Raw genomic sequence first — 20,322 nt, forward strand, 5'->3', positions numbered from 1 at the left:
GCCGCTAGGAGCTAAGTGGACGATGTTTCTTCGGTGAAATAGTGGCTGTATCTTTACACTTTTTCAGCAACATATCGACGAAGCTCGGCTTCTGGTCGCTGAATTTTAAGACTCCCTCGTTCGTTGAGTTCCAAAAAAACTAGCCTACCGTTACTGTTAGCTGCGTTAGCTCCAGCTAGCTTTGGATAACGGGATTTTTGTAGTCCTGGGAATTGTTTTCAGTCGAGTCGGTGTTATTTATTAAAGCAGTTTTATTATTTCCACTCATGTCGAGTAAGTAGAGGGCTGCTAACGCTGCTGACATGATGAGTTAGCTCGCAATGATGTAGCAACTCGTGACTAAAAGGATCGTTCATCTGGATAGCTAGATAGCCCCCCCTTGGACCGATGACCACCTAACCAGCTGCTGCGATCTGGAGGCGGACTGACATGTTTAGTTTGATGGCGAACTGCTGCAGCTGGCTGAAACGTTGGCAGGAACCTGCCAGGTGGGTTGAAGTCTTTTCTTTTTTCTTTTAAAGAGACCAGAATGATAAACAACAGAGCTGGAGGTCCAATCAGTGCAGCGCATTCACAGATTGCATCATGTAGCGGAAGATTCCTGCAGTCTAAATTATTTCTAATGCTCTTTATAGATATAGATATTTTACTATGTACAATTAAATGATGGATCACTCATACCATATTTGCTTTAATTTAATATTACCTCACGCTTCAGGATGACACAAACCTATGATAATAATGGAGTTTTTACATTTAGCTTGTATTCTTGGTGTAGAACAAATGCAAGCAATCCTGAAAATTAAGCTTTTTATGCAGTATGCAGAAGTAGAGATGGATAATTATCATAAATATAATGATAAGAATAAGTTAACCTGTGATAATAACTAAACTGTTGCTGATGAAGTTTGAAAACTCAAAAAACTTGCTGGTAAATTTAACCTTACCTGTTTAATAAGAGTATAAATAATCCAGATATGACTGAAAACAATCCAGATTTGTCTTGTTTGTTTAGAGGTAATTGAATTTTGTCTTCTTCTTATTGTAATTTAAATTGTAATAAATACAGCAAAATATTATGATTAAACTTTTATTTGCTTATCGAATGTCTGTCCTCACTTCTTTATCAGTTTAACACAAGTGGCAAAAAAATTAAATACATTCACAAAGTAAAAAATATATACAGGTCCTTCTCAAAAAATTAGCATATTGTGATTAAGTTCATTATTTTCTATAATGTAATGATCAAAATTAAACTGTCATATATTTTAGATTCATTGCACACCAACTGAAATATTTCAGGTCTTTTATTGTTTTAATACTGATGATTTTGGCATAGAGCTCATGAAAACCCAAAATCCCTGTCTCAAAAAATTAGCATATTTCATCTGACCATTAAAATAAAAGTGTTTTAATACCAAAAAAGTCAACTTTCAAATAATTATGTTCAGTTATGCATTCAATACTTGGTCAGGAATCCTTTTGCAGCCTTCAATGCGGCATGGAGGCAATCAGCCTGTGGCTCTGCTGAGGTGTTATGGAGGCCCAGGATGCTTTGATAGTGGCTTTAAGCTCATCCAGAGTTTTGGGTCTTGCATCTCTCAACTTTCTCTTCACAATATCCCACATATTCTCTATGGGGTTCAGGTCAGGAGAGTTGGCAGGCCAACAGTAACACCATGGTCAGTAATACCAGTGGTTTTGGCACTGTGAGCAGTTGCCAGGTTGTGCTGAAAAATGAAATCTTCATCTCCATAAAGCTCTTCAGCGGATGGAAGCATGAAGTGCTCCAAAATCTCCTGATAGCTGCTGCATTGACCTGCCCTTGATAAAACCCAGTGGACCAACACCAGCAGCTGACATGGCTCCCCAGACCATCACTGACTGTGGCTACTTGACACTGGACTTCTGGCATTTCCTTCTCCCCAGTCTTCCTCCAGAGTCTGGCACCTTGATTTCCGAATGACATGCAAAATTTTCTTTCATCTGAAAAAAGTACTTTGAACCACTGAGCAACAGTGGTCCAAAGTGCTGCTTCTCTGTAGCCCAGGTCAGGCGCTTCTGCTGCTGTTTCTGGTTCAAAAATGGTTTGACCTTTGACCTGGGGAATGATGGACCTGTAGCCCCTTTCCTGCACACGCCTGTGCACAGTGGTTCTGGATGTTTCTACTCCAGACTCAGTCCACTGCTTCCCCCAAGGTCTGGAATCGGTCCTTCTCCACAATCTTCCTCAGGGTCCGGTCACCTCTTCTCGTTGTGCAGCGTTTTCTGCCACACTGTTTCCTTCCCACTGAGGTGCCTTGATACAGCACTATGGGAACAGCCTATTCGTTCAGAAATTTCTTTCTGTGTCTCACCCTCTTGCTTGAGGATGTCAGTGATGGTCTTCTGGACAGCAGTCAGGTCAGCAGTCTTACCCATGATTGCGGTTTTGAGTAATGAACCAGGCTGGGAGATTTTAAAAGCCTCAGGAATCTTTTGCAGGTGTTTAGAGTTACTTTGTTGATTCAGATGATGAGGTTAATTGCTCGTTCAGAGAACCTTTTCATGATATGCTAATTTTTTGGGACAGGGATTTTGGGTTTTCATGAGCTGTTTGCCAAAATCATCAGTATTAAAACAATAAAAGACCTGAAATATTTCAGTTGGTGTGCAATGAATCTAAAATATATGACAGTTTAATTTTTATCATTACATTATGGAAAATAATGAACTTTATCACAATATGCTAATTTTTTGAGAAGGACCTGTAATAAATGGAGGCAAATCATGTCAAAAGCGTTTGTTTTCCTATTTATTTACATTCGAGATCAAAGTCAGAAATGTGTAAAAAAAAACAAAAAACTTTTTTGATCAACTTGTGCATATGCTGATAATTCAGCAACATATAACCATTTATTTATGTATGTACACAATAAGGGCAGCATAAAAGTTTTTTTACAAAATTTAAAAATATTAGGAAAAAAAAACAAAAAGTCTGCAACATAACAAAAAACCCAACTAAATTCATGAGCTGTAAAAAGCTAGTTATAAAAAAAGTGCGGCTAGAAGATGTGATGTTTGTTTGAAAGAATTAATAAATAGATTCACAAATAAAAAATAAAAACTGGTATAACATGCAATACAACAAAATGAATATGTTTTTCTTAATGAATTGATTTAAAATCAATATTAAGCTAACAAAACCCTCTTTCTAATAATTTTATTACAGGAACTAGTTGAGAAATTGATGCCAAGACATAAATCTGTCATATTTTTCTATTTTCTGCATCACACTTGTTGTTGTTAGTGTCACATATTTCACCAGACAGCAGCCAGTCATCAACAGTGCTTTACTCACGTGACGACTGAAACATCTGATCCTTAAGACTTAGTCAGAAATCCCAGTCTAATCCCGCAGCCAGGTCGCTTCAGTGGGTCTCCTTCATGCTGCTGTTGCTGGTTTCCAGCGACGACGACGGTAGCATTATGGGTTAGCGGACGGCGTCTCAGCTCCTGGACCGATGAAGGCCAGCTGGCTGCAGAGGACGGTTGCATGGATTGTGCGTTTGATGTCTTTTAGACGCAAATGTCAAAGTTAAGTTGTGCGTTGTTGATCGCTATGGCGATGTTCTGACTGCGTAGAGATTTCACAGCTTTGTTTTGGTTTGTGATGGAAAACCTGGAAGGTGACTGTCGCTTTAAAAAGCTGCTGCATTTCTCAACATCCTGTGTGAATTGTTCCAGTAGCAAGTAATGCCTCATTTCTGAGATAATAAAATAAATCAGAATAGGTTAATATACTTACATTTAGTTGAAAACACAGTTTAATATTTCTCATTTTCATTTCTTTTTGTTGCTATAGCGATAGCACTGCCTCTCGTTTCATTTACATCCTCAGAGTCTGAATGCAAAATGGCTAAAAATATTTTATATTATTTCTTCACCGAGCTAAAAAATATCAGTTTTTAAATATTTGCTTAGCTGAAAAGTTTGACAGCAAAAAGCTAAAAATGTTTAATGTTTTCTCTTTAATCAGCTAATTAGACATGTTTTCTCTGTTTTTAAATTATCGCTTATCCGTAAAGTTTGACAGCAAAATGGAAAAAAAATATATTAATATCTGTTTTTAATTTGCTAAAAAAATCCTTTTTAATTTCCTTCTTGGCTGCAAAGTTTGACAGAAAAATATTTGTTATCTTTAATTAGTTCAGAAAATCTCATTGTTTAATTCCTCGATTAGCTGCAAAGTTTGACTGTAAAATAGCTAAAATTAAATAATACTATCTTTTTAATTAGCTAAAAAAAATTCTCCTTTTATAAATATCTGCTCAGCTGACATCAAGATAGCTAAAAATATTTAATCTTATCTCTAATCAGATTAAAACGTGGGAGCAGTGATGCAGCCTCACGCTGTGTCATCAGTGTTATGACTGCTGCTGACGCTCTCTAGCTTATCGGACGCATCATCACACCAGGTGGTTCTGCTGGCTGCCTCTGTTCAGCAGTGATGACTTCATGTTCGCTGCTCCTCACAGGAAGGTGACCCTGGTGATGGTGGGGCTGGACAACGCGGGGAAGACGGCGGCGGTGCGAGGAATCCAGGGAGGTCGGTTTCCCCAGCCGTGAGTTTTCAGCCGCGAATGAAGCTGCAGGACAGATTGTTGGTCATTTGGGTTTCCCTGCAGAGAACCCGCAGGACGTGGCTCCCACTGTGGGCTTCTCCAAGGTGGACCTGAAGCAGGGGAAGTTCGAGGTGACCATCTTCGACCTGGGAGGCGGGAAGCGCATCCGCGACATCTGGAAGAACTACTACTCGGAGTCCCACGGCGTGGTGTTCGTGGTGGACTCCAGCGACGTCCAGCGCATCCAGGAGACGCGGGAGACCATGGCGCAGGTCCTGCAGCACCCGCGCATCGCTGGGAAACCCGTCCTGGTGTAAGTCTGGATCGAAAACATTCATCCTGAATTCAGGTTTCCCTCCAGCTGAGTGATTTCTGAACTCCTTCTCCGCTCGCAGACTTGCTAACAAACAAGACCTGGAGGGGGCGCTGCCGGAGGCAGACATCATCGAGAACCTGTCGCTGGAGAAACTCGTCAACGAGAACAAGTGTCTCTGTCAGATCGTGAGTGTTTGGTCTAACAGGGGTTTACTGAAGTAAAAGTAAAAAGTATATTGTAGTAAAAATACTAATAAAAGTAATTAAGAAAAAAAGTTACTAGTTACATTTACTTAGTTTCGTTTGCTTGAGTAACTTTTTGAGTTGAGGAGTATTTTTTACTATGCTGTACTTTCTACTCTTGAGTAAAATTTCTGGATTTTTCTTCCCACAGAATGAAAAACAAACATGTTTTAACCAAAAATTGTATCTGCTCCAGGAACCGTGCTCCGCCATCTTAGGATGTGGAAAGAAGGTGGACAAGTCCATCAAGAAGGGCCTGACCTGGCTCCTCAGCAACATCGCCAAAGACTACGAGGCGATTGCCGAGCGCGTGCAGAAGGACACGGCGGAGCAGCGCGCGCTGGAGGAGCAGGACAAGAAGGAGAGGGCGGAGAGGGTGCGGCGGATACGAGAGGAGAGGTGAGGACGTGACGGAGGACAGGAGGACGACGCCGGACACCGGAAACTAAGACTTTCGTCCTGTCCACAGGGAACGGCTGGAGCGTGAGGAAGCAGAGCAGGAAGGACGGCCCGTCCAGGAGGACGAAGCTGACGACGGGAACATGCAGAGCCCCTTCCAACCCATCGGAGATTTAATCTCCAAGGTTCACGATCGCCGCGTAACACCGTCACCGCTTCAACGAGCAAAAAAATAAAACGCTTCCTTCTCCAGAGAGAAGAGACGGACAGGAAGGAGCAGCTAGAGTTAGGAGACAGGAGTAACGGTCCGAAGGAGAAGGAGGAAGAGGAGGATGAGGAGGACAACGCTGGAGAACCAAACAACACGAGACAAACGGCAGAAAACACGGCGCCTGGTGAGTTCCTGTTCGCTCTAATGAGATAATTAGATGATTAATCAGATGAGGTGGAGTGTCACAATAACAAATTTATCTGACGATAAATCGTCCCAGAAATTATTGTGGGAAACGACAATATGGCAGAATAATGCAAGAACACATTCTCAAAAATCAGCGCACTTTAAAGTCTAATCAACATTTTACACTTTAATTTTAAATATCCAAAATAAAGAAACAAAACAAAAAGTAAAAGTAAAATATAGAGCGTTGTAAAAAATCCTCCTAAGAGTTACTGAAGCACCGTGTCAGCAGTGACCAGCAGCCTGTCGGTCCCAGCAGGAGAGCAGAGCAAGAAGAAGACGAGCAAACTGCATCTGAAGAGGAAGCACCGGGTCGACCCGCTGAGGGCCGACGACGGCCCCACAGAGAGCCCAACGCCGCCGCCGCCACCCGGTCAGTCTGATGGTCAACACTGGATGCCTACAACCTCACTTCCTACTTAACTTCTGTCCATCTTTCCTCCTTCCTTCCTTCCTTCTTGCTAATATCCATATTTCCTTCCTCGTTGTTTTCAATCTGCTTCCTGTATCGTCTCTGTTCTTTCTGCTCTGACTTGTAGTTCTGTAGATCAGTTGTTTCAGTGATGGAGGACCAGCGCCACTGTCTCTCTCTCTCTCTCTCTCTCTCTCTCTCTCTCTGTTTTTTCCCCTCATCACTCTGTTTTATTCGTCTTCTCCCTCCAGTGGGATGGGCCACGCCCAAAGTCTCTCGGCTGCCCAAACTTCAGCCGATCGGGGACTCGGGACATTCCGGTAAAGCCGCCTGTGATGTCATCATCACCTCATGTCGTCATCGCACTAACTCCTTCCTGGTTCCAGCTAACCTCACATGTGTTCATGTTTAAGGCTTGCAGTCAGTTTTTCCTTCTTAAATCGGCCTTTATAAAGGAAAACCCGACGTTTGTTCCTCCATTCTTGGAAAAACGCTGATCGTTCCCCTCCCGCATCTCACCAGGCATGCGCTTGTTTCGCTGTTGTCGGTTGCACTAACTCGTTTTCTCCCCACATCATCACCACCCCATCGCCGTGCCTCCCGTTGCTCCCCGACGGATGTAGTTTAGTAACCCAGCCAAACCTTTTTCTCCTGCCTTTCACAGAGTTTTACAAGAAACCGCTCCCGCCGCTCGCCAACAGGCCGCGACCTAACGGTGACTCTCAAGACGTCATCTCTTAAAGCTCCTTCACTGACCGACCGACTCACTGACCGAGGTCAGCCTTTGACCAATCACAGCTCTTTTCTGTGCTTTCTGTCCCAAGCGAGCGGGGTGTAGACCACCAACACCACACCAGTGGGACAACCATGGGAGCCGGCGGCTTGGGCTGAACAGAGGAGGAAAACGGAGCAGAGTTTCATGCTGAACTGTGCACCAAAACAATAGATTTGTTTTCTATTAATGATCAGTATTGAAAGCTGGGAGTCAGTGGATCCAACTAAAACACTTTAAACTGAGAAACAATGTAAATAAAACCTCATCTAACGTTAGCACAATAAGAAAGGATGTTCAAGTTGCTCGGTTGTTTCTTTGTTGTAACAATGCAGTTGGAAAAATGCTCTTTATTTCCTCTAAAATGGTGAAGTTGTCAGGTTTCTAAAATATCTTATAACTGCGGCATCATGTCAGGAGAAATAAACTGAATTGGTTAAAAAAAAAATGTTGCATCGTTACAACCAAGAAATAACCGATCAAATATAGATTTCCCTACTTTTTGCGCTAAGTTTTCTATTTGTTTGTTTTGAAGAAATATATTTGTATACTGATTGCCATTAAAAATGAACTGTCTTTTATTTTTGCACTTTGAGATTCGTAGTGTAAGCTTGATGTAATCATGATGGACATGAATGAGACGGTAGAGATGTCTTTGCTTTTCATAGCTTTTTACATATTTATATCAGCTGGTTAAACTCCAGAAAAACACTAAAATGTTCATTGTTGTTACAAGAAGAAAAAGCAAATTCCCAAAATCTTTTTAGATATGTTTTTATACCACTTTATTTACAGTTAGAAAATATGTAAAAAAGCTACAGGGCTTCATACTTTTTCATGCATTCTGCTGTTTACACTGTGCTTGTGTTTTTAAAGTGATATTTCCTCCCATGTTTCCCAATGAAGTGGCTCTGATTTCCTTTTATTTCTGTTTTATAAGAGTCACCAGGAGGAAGGAAGTGAAAAAACAAACATCACTTTAAAAACACAATATGGACTTTGGATCTGTAGTGCAGTGACGATCCAAATGTTTGGAAAAAAAAAAAAAGATTCTTTTTCTACCCTGAAATTTTATAAGAGCACTATTAAAGATGTTTTAAATATTTAAAGAACTGATTAGAATCATTTGTTCACGCTGTTGCCAGATTAGAAGTGTGGTTCCTGTGAATGTGGAGTGTTTGTTTGTTTTATTTTTGGAACCTATTAGCATCCAGATCGCTTTCTGAGCGTCACGACTCGGTTGTTATTCAGTACTTTCTGCTGATGAATCTAACGCTGTTGGGAAGGATTTGGTTGTCAGATTCAGTCATTTTAAAACTGAAGGTAGATGAGGAGACAAAACATATAACCTAAAACTATTCTTGGATCTTAAAAATCATGTATAAAAGACACAATGGGATTTTTATTGTCATACCAGTGCATATTTACACGGTTATGTTACTAAATTTCTAACCAAGTCCCAGTTTAAGAAGCCTAATCAATAAATAATAGTAAGTATATATTTACAGGCTCTATATGTGAATAAGTAGGAACTAAAAGGTGAGATGTAGCTGAAATTAGCTTTGTTAATAATGTGAAAGCAAGAGATGCCATATAATATATAAATATTGCACTTTGGTGATAGTGTTAATAAGTGCTGCTTTTTTAAATTTATTAATTATACATTTTTCTTTTTTTATATGTTAAACACCACCAAACTGGGTCAAAAGAGGAAAAAAGTCAGATTTTTTCAGTGTCCCCAATCTGTTTCCATTGTTTTCACGTTAGCCGTAAAACTGATAGAAAATTATCTCTTTATTCTGACGCAAATTGCGCATGCTCAGAGTGAGATTCCCTTCCGGGTCATCGCCCACGAGTTCCATGTTTTTAATTCAGGAACTGAAAAGTTGACCAGAAGAAGAGCCGCCATGTTGGATTCACTTCTGAGGTGAGGGAATCAAGAGTTTTATTGGTGTTTCCTTTAGTCTGTCATCTTTCACAACACTTGTTAACGGGAGACTAAATTTAATAAATATTGTTCTCTGTTGTTCAGTAATATTATTTTTTTGGAATGTTACTATTAATTCCTTGCGGTGTTCTCCGTTTGGCTTCTCTTGATGCTGTGTGGTGACGTTGCAGGAAAAAAAACTCGACATGGTACAGACTTTGGTTGAACAGCAAAGTTTTATTACAATCCTGCAGCCCAAGTCAACATTCCGAATTGTGAGGAAATCTTGGTCCAATCGTAGCGAAATCCTCCCGATCTCTGGGCAGTGTCCCTTTAACAGGGCTCTGTCTGATTCATATTCCCCAAAGTAAACAAATCACAACATGTATTTCACGTTCCGTCTTCTTTCGGGTGCAGGATTGTCTGCTTATGCATCCAGAGAGCATACATTAGACTTATTTTTCAAGCATAATGTCTTTTGACCCTTGACCAAACTATTTTCCCAAATCTTCCAGAAAGTTCTTCTGTGTGGTCAGACACTACAGCCTAACATTTTGAAGTTGAAGTTTGCTTTAGTTTTGGAAAATGACAAAGTTTGTGTCCACCTAATTTTTCACCACTTAATTTAATTTAATCTGCTCTAGTTTAAAAACTACAATACTTGGATTCTTCATACCCAGACTAGATTATTCTACACTCACAGAAACATTCAAATCTATTCAGACACGTTTCTAAATACTGAATTCATGAAGGCAGCGCCTGCAGAAAAGTGCATGCAGCGTTAACTGGACAGGTCAACCCCCAACAAACAAATATCCTGAGAAATTTTGTAGAAACTGGCGGCCTAGCATCATCAGGCCGACAATCACAGCTCCCACTCGCCTATGATCCCACTTTCCTGCCCATATTTATGGCCCCATTGCTAGAACTAGCATCACATTAAAAATGTTACAGAACAAAATTTTCCTTCCTTTAAAATATTTCTAAAGCATGATGGTCATGAGTTGCACCTTCAAAGATGAAAGCCGTAATACCAGCTGATTGTGTTTTCGTTTCACTGGAGAATTAAGATATTAAATCTTGAATGCTGCACTTGAGCAAAGAAATAGCTCATTTGCATGCTGAGAGGGTGAATGACGATGCAGAGTGAGGTTGAATTAAATGATCCGACGCCAGAGTCGATTAAATTGCTTTGTAAAATTCGTTAGTTTGGTTTTCTGAAAGTGTTGGACACACTTGGCGTCTAAGAATGCTGAATGCCTGTAAGTCTTTGATTGGTTGAGCTTACAATGACCTAGTGATGTTGTCTATGTAGGACATGGACCTCAGTTGGATTGGGAGAGAGTTGCACCTGCTTTGCTTCAAAGGGAATGAGTCCAGGTGGTTTGGACATCTTTAAGGAATCTTTTTGGACATTTTGGAAGAGATGGGTTTCTGACGTCCTGCCTGGAGGAAGCTTCAGGGGAGAACAAACACCTACAGAGGGCTTTTATTTCCACACTGAGGCCCTGGAGGGAGAGTTAGCACTGCTGCAAAAAATATTGCTCTGTCATGGATCTAAATCTAAACTGAGCAGCCCCTAAACCTACCAACTGGTTTTCACTAAGTTTTGATAAACATTTAGTCTTTTCCACCAGTATGGAGGAATTGCAGAACAGCTTGAATTCATATTGGAGAGTTTTCAAACATGACCATCTTCATTAAGGTCAGGCAACTTCCTCGTATTTGGAGTTAATTGCAGATTCAGCCGAAGGACTATACCACTGTTTTTGTTTCCTTTGCGTCATTCAGAGACAGACTTGATGCATAAACCAACTAATAGATTTAGTTGATATCCATCACAAACTGATGGATATTGGCTTTCAGAGTTGAATTCATATTTTTTTATTTTATTAATCATGACAGGATGACCAAATCCTGAAGCAGCAAATCATCCCAGACCATCATTCTACCACCACCATGTTTAACAGAAGCTATGCTTTTTCCCCTGAAATGCTGATTTTTCTCTAGTGTGTGATTTTAGGCAATGTAAAATTAGTTGTTGACTTTTTACAGTTTTTTTTAAGCTTTAATATTCCCATAAAATGGGATTGTTCCAGTCTTGAAGTTGAAAAATAAAAGGAAAACAATTAGCACACAGGAGAGAGAGTGAAATGTTGAAGAATGATAGATTAATCCAGGAACATTGAAGTCTCCAGCAGACCACATGTAGGTCTCTGCACTGATTTAATGTTTGTGAGGAAGAAGCTTGGAGACCTAATGGACCGGCACCACACCCAGAGATTTAAAAGAACCCTCTGTTTAATCCAGTCTGCTTATTTTTCACCACAGTGGTGAATACCCAGACAGAAATCCTTTATTCAAAAGTAAAAAGTGAAATGCTGCAATTGTACTATATCATAGTACGCCCCTGTTTTTAGACATAGTTAAATATTGCAGCTAAACCCACAGAGGATGAATGGTGGACTTGTGCTGTAATTGCTTAGTTTGTCAGCAAAAATAGTTTTAATTGAATAGAAACACGTTTTTCTTGCAATAGAAATCATCTCACCATTGACACGTCTCGTCTTCTTGATGTTCTGGATGCTGACTTCGCCACAGCTGCTCGCCGCCTGGATCTACGGGAAAAGTAAGAGTACTACTTACATTTTTTTCTAACTACGGACCTGCTTGACAAATTTCCATAAGTTAAATCTTTTATAACATCAAAAACTATATCAATTTGATAGATTTATTTACGTAATTCCAATAATAATTTATAAGCTTTCTAGCATCAAAAATTAAATTGGTGAAACCACTTTTTCAATTTATTATGATAATTTTTCTTTCCAGATTAAAAAAATAAATATTTATGGCCAAAGTTTGGTTGAAATTAGTTACATTTACTCAATTACATTAAAAAAATACTTTTAATAGTATTTTTACTATGCTATAATTAATTTTATTATGTTTCTTCTCTTTAGTAACGTTTTTGGATTTTCTACCCACTGAGTGAAAAACAAACATGTTTTAACCACAAACTCATCAGACACACCTGCAGTTTTTGGTAAAGTTTTATAAGTTTTTTATTGATTTGGAAAACTTTGATTTTGCCTGATTTTGTTATTTTTTGTTACTTCTATGAATTATTGTCATTTTTATTTTTAAAATGTCGACGTTCAGTTACTCAGTAATTGAGTAAACTTTTTACTACCTACTTTTTTACTCGAGTAACTTCTGGTACAAGTGGAGGTTCTTGGTTATAAGTTGTACATTTCTATCCTCTCTTCACCTCCTTTTTCTGATCATTTTGGGCCGAGTCGTCCAACACGAACAATGAAATTAGTTTTGCAGAAAACTCCACTGAGGCAGAACTTAATTAAATCATGTAAATGTCATATTAGTAATACATGAGGTGTTCAGCGTGAGGCTTGTTTTCTCTGTGTGAAACGCTCTGCAGACTCCTCCTGTTCAGAGTCGACATCAGTTTTTATTTTTAAAAGAAAGCACCATTTCACCAGCGCTCCTAAATATTTATGTGTGTAAACTGCTGGGATGTCTTTCATGCTGAGCAAAAACCTCCAGAACCATTTCATCTGTTTACCCCCAAATAAAACTGCAGGCGCTGCTGGAAACATAAAACGCATCACTTCCTGCACTTTGTGGCAGAGCTTTCATCCCTGGGACTGACCTATAGCAGCTGAGTTGTTTTAAAACGCCAAACGTAAAAGCTTTCATGAGCGGGGAATACGCTGAGTCGCTCTTGTGTTAAATCACTCAGCAGCAGCAGCAGCAGCAGACGTGCCACGAACTGAGATGAAATCTTTGCCACCAGGACTTTCTGAGAAAGAGTTGCAGGCTGCGACTTCAGGTCGGTACAATCCTCAGGAGGCTGAGCTCTGTGGTCAGACATCGGGTGATGTTGCTGCTAGCGCTCACTTCAATGCTCGTTGACTTCTTGGACATGTTTTATCACTTAGATAAAAAGATAAATAAATACGCCAACCAGCTGGGATTATGTTGTTTATTTTTAACATCCGTCCAGCTGAGTTCTGTAAAGCAATAGTTTAATACAACACAGGTGTGAGGGAAACTTTTCAGCTTGTTTTAAGGTGGAGTTTGTAAGTGATGAATTAAAATAGAAAAGTTGAGCTACAGTGCAAGCTATTCGTTTTTACACAAACACGTTTATTTTTATTTAAATTATATTGTATTCTTTCTTCCTCACACTTATCCTCCTTTCTTCTATCATCATTCTTTCGTTCCTTTCCTCATTTTCTTTGTTTCCTCCTTTCTTGTCTTTCCTATTTTATTTCCTCTCTCCTACCTCATTTCTTGTCTTTCTTTCTTTTTGTTTTTTTCCCTTTCCTTCTCAGTTCTGCTGCTTTTTTCTTCCTACCTTCTATCCCTCCTATAATCCCTCCTTTCTTCCTTCTTCCCTTCCTTCCTTGTTGTTTCTCCAGGATCCCCATTTGTATTTCCTACCTATTAACATAAAATCCTGGTTAAACTTTTTTTTCGAATTAAAATGTAAATTAATGACTGAGGAATTCTGGGAAATTGAGTTTAGATGCTTCTTGCACTAAGACACAAACAGAATCTTGTACCGTTTTAACTGTAGATGACAACCGTCCTGGTTTTCCTCTTTGCTCCTCTGCAGTTTAGTCGTATTTCTGACCTGTTGGGTTTCTAGCAGCGACTTCCTGCCTTTCCTCTGCAGTTACAACTCTCTTCCAGGCAACCTGGCAGCAGATGAAACCCACACTGTTGCTCTCATGTGCCATCCCGCCTACACAGGACCTCTGCTGCATGTTGGCAGACACTTTCTTCTCTTTTTTTTTTCTCCCTGCTCTGAATGTTCATTTGAACTCAGCGCTGGGCCTTCAGGTGCTGCTTTAGACCTCAATGCCATTCAGGTGTGACGCAACCTGCAGTGTAGCGGCACATCCACCCAGCGGCTGCAGCAAAACGTAGTTCAGCGTTCCAACTTTTTGTATTTTCTTCCACCGTTTTATTAAACATTTGGGCTTTTATTCCATTTAAGCACAAGACGCAACCACTTCTTTACTCTGATGTGTTGGAACGAGGAAGCAAACATGTTGATTTGACTCCAGATTTATAATTTTTGGTGCCCAGCAGCGACTGGCACTCGAATTCACCTCATCACACCTTGAATAAACCCGACTGCAGCTCAAATCTATAAAACAGCTCAAATCTATAAAACAGCTTATGTTAAATAAGCAGAAAGACGCTCAGTGTCTCTGTCAAGGACGTGTGGGCAGCTGGATGCAGCAGCAGCCTGCAGCCGTTAGTTACAGGTTGCTGAAAGTTTTCCATACTGTATCCATATTATAATCCAGTCATGCTGTCTTTGGGAAAGCATATTTAATTTAAAAGCGGAATTCAATTGAACATTTTTAACACTGACAGAGAAGAACGAAGTAGAGCATCATTGTAAAGTGAATGGAAAATGAAATATGACTTTCAAATTTATGTATATTTTACGAATTGACAGTTTGTGAAAAGCAAAAATGCTTGAGACCACCTTTAAAACAACTAATAACTTCCTATTTTAATAGTTCAAACACAAAATATATATTAATCTGCATTAATACACGCAATTGAAACTTTTCTAGCACTCTTCAGTGCACATTTAAAGTAAGACAAAACTAAATTATATGTAACTTTTCAGCTTGTCTTAATATTGATGAGAAGATATTTATTATTTCACAATGACATGAGAAATTATCTTGTTATAAATGAAATAATCTGCAAATTTTCATCAATATTAAGGAATTATTGACTTGAAAAACCTTTCTATACCTTGCAGCAAACATTACAATTTAGTTTGTCTCATTTCTAAGTTTCCTAAGATATTTGCGTTAGAAACCAGACTAAAGATTTTATGTTTCTGCAGTGAATTTATTTATGAAAATAAAATGTATTAAGATAGAATCCTCTTAATAAAATCCTGCAGCAAAATGTGAGAAGTTCAAGGCGCAAAAAGACTTTTTCAAGGGGCTGCATGTGTTTTATCATGAATAATCAGCGGTAAAAGTGCCTGCAGTGTGCCGCATGTTGATAGAGCAGATTCTCTAATGAAAGCTTGAGGGTTAAATAAGAAGAAATTAATGAAGGAGTCGAGAACTGGCTTGCTGCCTGTGCATCTGTCTTTAAAATGGATAGAAAGGTAATTGCTTAGCTGCTGCAGGGGGATCCAGACTGTTGGGAGCTCCTGCATCGTTATCCTGCAGCGCCTTTAACCGCCTGCAGGGGGCAATGCAGCCCCAGTAATCTGATTTCTGGGAATAACTGGACACCGACAGGAGACTTGCCAGTGATCTGCACTAAAAGGCATCTTTCAGTTTATTTCTAAGGTCAGCTAAGCCTCTGACTGACGCCTTTTGACAATAAAAGGAAGAAAGTGTTGCTCAGCTGAAGCTCAATCCACGTCGCTCTGCAAAGAATAGAAGGACGGCTTTAGCTAAAGCACCAAGGCTTTATCTGATTGTGAAGCTCATGTTGTGTTTCTTTAAATAACTAAAGATGACTCATGTGATGAGTTGATTTTTACCGGCCTCTTGGAGAGGCAGGAGCAGTTGAAGATGTAACAAATCAACAAATTCAGCTGAGACGCAAGCTATCTATTAGTTTGGATATCATTTTAGTCCATCTTGAAGTCAAATTGGGAAGTAATTATTAAGAATATGCAGTTTGTTGTTCATGAAATGTCTTTTTTAGAAGACTTTAAGGGCTAAAATTTGGCTTTTCCCCGTTTTGTATTGATAAAACAATGCAAATGTAAGATATGTGACCTAATAATGAGAAATTAACTGGAAAAAGGTCTACAATAATTATTTGAGCTTAACCATTCCTAAATCATTACTAGAAAAATCCAAAAGTTTCCCACTTTAACTCCAGATTTAAAAAAAAAATGATATTTTTACAGGAAAGAGTAGCGTCACTGAGTCTCCTCCTCATAATGATTTGTTGCTATTTACCTGCCAGTTGATTTTTTTTGTCCTACTATGACAAACGTTGACATGTGGCATTTGCTAAAAGGTTTCCAGAACTTAAAGTGTTTGCTTTAGTCAGAAGAAGTAGTAATTTATCTTTTTCCAATACATTTTATTGTGACTCTTTCATTTTTATGATTTAAACATGCAATATTTCCATGGAAGAAAGTATAAAAGAGCCATTTATAGTAGGTCTCAGATGTTTCCTTTAACAAAAGAAAGCTGTACAGGTCTTTAGCTTTAGTATTTTGTTGGTTTAGAAGTAATATTAGTCAAATCTCAGCAACAAAAACAAGAACTCTAAAAATGCATCTGGATCAGCTCAATTTTCCAAAGTGTCAAATTAGTATCATTCTTAAGCCCTAGCTGGGGGCCACACAAAATGATTCCAAAGGCTACAAATGGCCCCCAACCCACACTTTGGACACCCACATTGTAGAGGAACAGCTTATCCCAACTGTTGGGTAGGTAGGGTGATGGATCTGTCATGCTGTGGGATTATTTATCTTCCATTTGCTTATGTGATCTTGTTAGCAGCAGCTGTTTCTTAATATGGGCAGATTCCCAGGGCAGCATTAGGAAGAGGCAGCCTTCATTAGATCTGATTTCACCGTTAGTAGGTGAAATTAATAGGCCAGATTTATTTTGAATTAGCTAATGCTATTGCTAAAAATAGGATTTTTAATTATTGTTTTTGGTAAGTTTAAAAATATATAATTTGTTTGCAGATGACTTTAAATTGATGATATTAAGCATAACAAAATGCCTGCTCTGGAAATATCTGGTTGACTCAAGTAAGATTTAGAGTGTAAAGATAAAATAAAACTAAAGTTTTAAAGTGTCTGGTCATATTTTGTGACATACTTCACTTCTCTGGTAAATGTTTCCTCCTTTTTCTTTGCAGCAACCTTTAACTTCTTGCATTTATGTACAAAAGTTAATTGAATTCACAAAAATTCAGTGTTCATGGCGCAGCTTCACCACCTTAAAATCTTTATTTCACTTTTCTGAGCTGACTGGCTAAAAAATATAAAAGATAGGGTAAAAATAGCTTTGGTAGAATGTCAAAGGTATCTGTAATATTCTACATCTTAGTCTTAAATAAAGAATTTGTCAGATCGTAATTGTAAAATGAGTCTGAAATTTAATGTGACATTAAACTTTAGCATGAATTTATTACCAGCTCAAAGCTTTAAGTTTAGAGAAGTTTATGGGTGACCTGTTGTGAGCCAGAATATTATATAACTGATTCGGTTTCTTCATTTAGGCTTTGACTTTGAGGTGATTAACTCCTGACACCAATCTTGATCTGGGTCTAGTATATTTTTATCCGACTTTAATGAGGGCACTCAATCCCTGATTGCCCTTCTTCAGACTGTCACTGCAACATTTTTCAGGAAACTCATATCTCTACATCCTGGCTGAAGAGATAATATATAAATTTGCTTTTTACTGCTGTATCTTGATGCACATTCTGGTGTGTTTTAAGCCGTCATATTTATTTTATCACTTGATGGTCGCCTTATTGACCTTAAAGTGTGGAGATCTTTTATTATAAATAGTTTTAGTTTGCAGAACCTGTCATGTTTGAGGGTCTTCTCAGAAATATTATGGCTTTTTATTGTCTTAACCAACTCCTTTTAACCCTCTTCACTTATCCCCACCTTCAGTGTCTCTTGGCTCCGCCCACTTTTGGGGGAGTACACAAAAACAAATTCTGGACAAGTTTGATATGGCTAGCCTTTTAAAGAATTAGCTAAAGCAAATGTTTGTATGACTGGAATGTTTATTATGATTATATTCTCATAGCCTGACCCTGATACTCTGACGTAAAACTCACAGAGGGGATGATTGAAATAAAAGCCACGTTTAGAGAATATCTTTTGCCATTTGTAATTTCTTATTTTTTAGAAAAGAGGGCAAGAAAAAAAACTGAGCATCACCAAGTGCGTGTTTGGGGTCGTAAAAATGATGTTTGTGCGGACGTCGAAGAAGTGAAATATAGCCAAGTACATAAGGGGGAACTTGAAACTGCTGCTGTGCAAGTTTCTCAACAGGTTGCTAGGCAACCACAAGTTACTCAGCAATTTGTTGCTAGGTAACCAGAGAGAGAAAGTTAGTTAATTCCACCAATCTTTCTTAGCTAACCTTGACAGGTTGAAGCATTTCCGTAGCATACATTTCCCAGAATGCCGGTTGGTTCTGGATCGGAGTTCAGTGAAATTATCAAAATTATAACACATTTTCTATTTATATTGGCCCCAAAGGTCCTCAAAGGTTAAAACAAATGCCATTTTTTAAAAATAACTCAAGTTACTTTGTTGTTGTAAGTCGTGAAAGATGAATGTTTGAGACATTTATCTGTTCTGAGACTGAGTGAAGCTCCATCTTCTGTTGCAAAATCTCTTGTAAAGCGACATTTCTCAATTAGTAGCCTGACAACACAATCAAATTTCGCTTCCCATTCTTCTCCAGGGGAGGGCTAATTTTGTGAGCTGGCACTAGCTGGAGCGTTGCATAATGTAGCAGCTAGAAAGCTTCGCGCTGGCTCATCAGATTCAGGCCTGATTCCACAAAAGCAATTTGCATGTGTTGGCGGAGACGAATTCAGTTAATGTAAATGAAGACTGTGTCCTACAACATAGTTGAACTGAAGCCCTCACTTTCCACTGTCCTTATCTGCAAAGACACTGCATTAATGAGTGCCCAACACTGCCATTACAACCTGTTAATAGTAATTGAGAACAATAAACTAATGCATCAAACACACTGTGCCGTTAGTAGGTTCATTTTCCTCATTGCCTTTCTCTGGTAGTACAGTAGCACACCTGATAAGCAGACAATGCAGAGGTTTGATTGAGGTCAGAGAGATAAAAAAAAGAGGTTAACAAATGGCAGGAGGAGATGCAGAGAGGCAGCGAAGGATGGGGAAAAGCTACGGGAGATGGGAGGAAGAATAAGAAAAACAGATAACGGATAATGAGGTGTTCGTGGGGAGGAGAGATAGAGAAAAGGGCGAAAGAGGTGCAAATAATTGGTGAGTGTAGTTTAAGAAAGAGACAAGAGATAAAGGTGGAAAAGGAGCAGAGGAGGGCTGTGCTATCTCTGGCCTTGCTGGGGAGCCGGAGTCACAACGGGGGGAGGAACAGGATAGGGAAAGCTCAACATGGGTGAAGCCACCGGCCTTTGACAGGACGGAAAGGTGTGAGGGGAGCGCCGGGGAACACGAAAGCCGGCAATGAGGCAACGCGGGGAAATCGGGGTTTGAATGACAGATTGGGAAGAAGAAATTGTCTTTAGTTCTGGAAAAAAATTGCAGATCTGCATCAGCTCAAAGTCTCAAACGACAGGTGATTGACGAGTGCTCTTCTGGGAAGGAACGCCAGAAATCTGCTTTTCACCTGACTGGATATACACGGCGCTCGACAGACTGGTGTTGATTTTATCTTGGGGGGTTTTGTCTAATAAACTGCTCCTAGACAAATTAATGAAGGTGATTAATCACGCTCATTTTAAGTTGAAAGCTCTACGAATTGATGAAGGAAAATTTTCTGGACGCTGTGGAAGAAAAAAAACATAATTTGTGACGTGACTCATCAAGAACATTTAAGGAAAATGTGACAGAGAGTATAAAATATAATAACTGAGAAATTACAGTAAAAGCTTTGCAAAAGTATTCATACTTAAGCTTGTCACAATAACAAATCTTGCTGGATGATAAATTGTCCCAGTAATTATTGCGATAAACGATAATATTGTTGTTTTGAAACCATTTTCAAGTAATGATAAAGGCACAATAATTCAAGTTCATTAACTTTAATTTTGCAAAGAACTCTTAACACTGGAAATGGAAGATATTTTGAATATCTAAAGTAAAACACAACAACCAAATAAAACGATAATAAAAACTACGGAGCCCCCCAGGGGACATGGGGAATTTTTTCTCTTTTGTGTTCCCTCGCAAAACTTTTGCATTCCCTCGCAAAAGGTTTTGCGTTCCCTCGCAATAATCTACTGATCAGTTCATGCGGCATAATTGATACTGTAAGCCTTTTTTACGGTGGCCGCCGTACTTTCTGCTTTAATACAAGCTTATAAGGTTTTTCCATGGACTATTGAGTGTTTATCACGGGTTAATAAGTCATCTGATTGTGTCTCTGTTGTGTTCGTAGTCGGAATGGTTTAAAGGGCTGCTTTC

The 20,322-nt window shown here is 39.1% G+C and overlaps 1 protein-coding gene across 6 annotated transcripts; it reads left to right on the forward strand.

Annotated features, from left to right (window-relative positions):
* The first annotated feature begins 6 nt into the window (after positions 1-6).
* On the forward strand, positions 7-8,310 carry arl13b (ADP-ribosylation factor-like 13b). Of its 6 annotated transcripts, XM_016660912.1 has the most exons (11): positions 3,229-3,577; positions 4,518-4,588; positions 4,668-4,917; positions 5,000-5,105; positions 5,359-5,561; positions 5,632-5,746; positions 5,815-5,956; positions 6,275-6,391; positions 6,682-6,750; positions 7,095-7,145; positions 7,255-8,310. In XM_016660912.1, exons 1-11 carry the CDS (start codon positions 3,504-3,506, stop codon positions 7,266-7,268), a joined length of 1,212 nt encoding a protein of 403 aa, XP_016516398.1. In that variant the 5' UTR covers positions 3,229-3,503; the 3' UTR covers positions 7,269-8,310. The 6 variants fall into 6 exon arrangements, with proteins under 6 accessions (XP_007572533.1, XP_016516398.1, XP_016516396.1 ...); XM_007572471.2 differs by lacking the exon at positions 3,229-3,577 and adding an exon at positions 7-488 and having other exon boundaries at positions 7,095-8,310; XM_016660910.1 differs by having other exon boundaries at positions 3,230-3,577; positions 7,095-8,310.
* The last annotated feature ends 12,012 nt before the right edge of the window (positions 8,311-20,322 follow it).

Source organism: Poecilia formosa, unplaced genomic scaffold (genome assembly GCF_000485575.1).
Source record: "Poecilia formosa unplaced genomic scaffold, Poecilia_formosa-5.1.2 Scaffold301, whole genome shotgun sequence".
Taxonomy (NCBI): Eukaryota; Metazoa; Chordata; class Actinopteri; order Cyprinodontiformes; family Poeciliidae; genus Poecilia; species Poecilia formosa.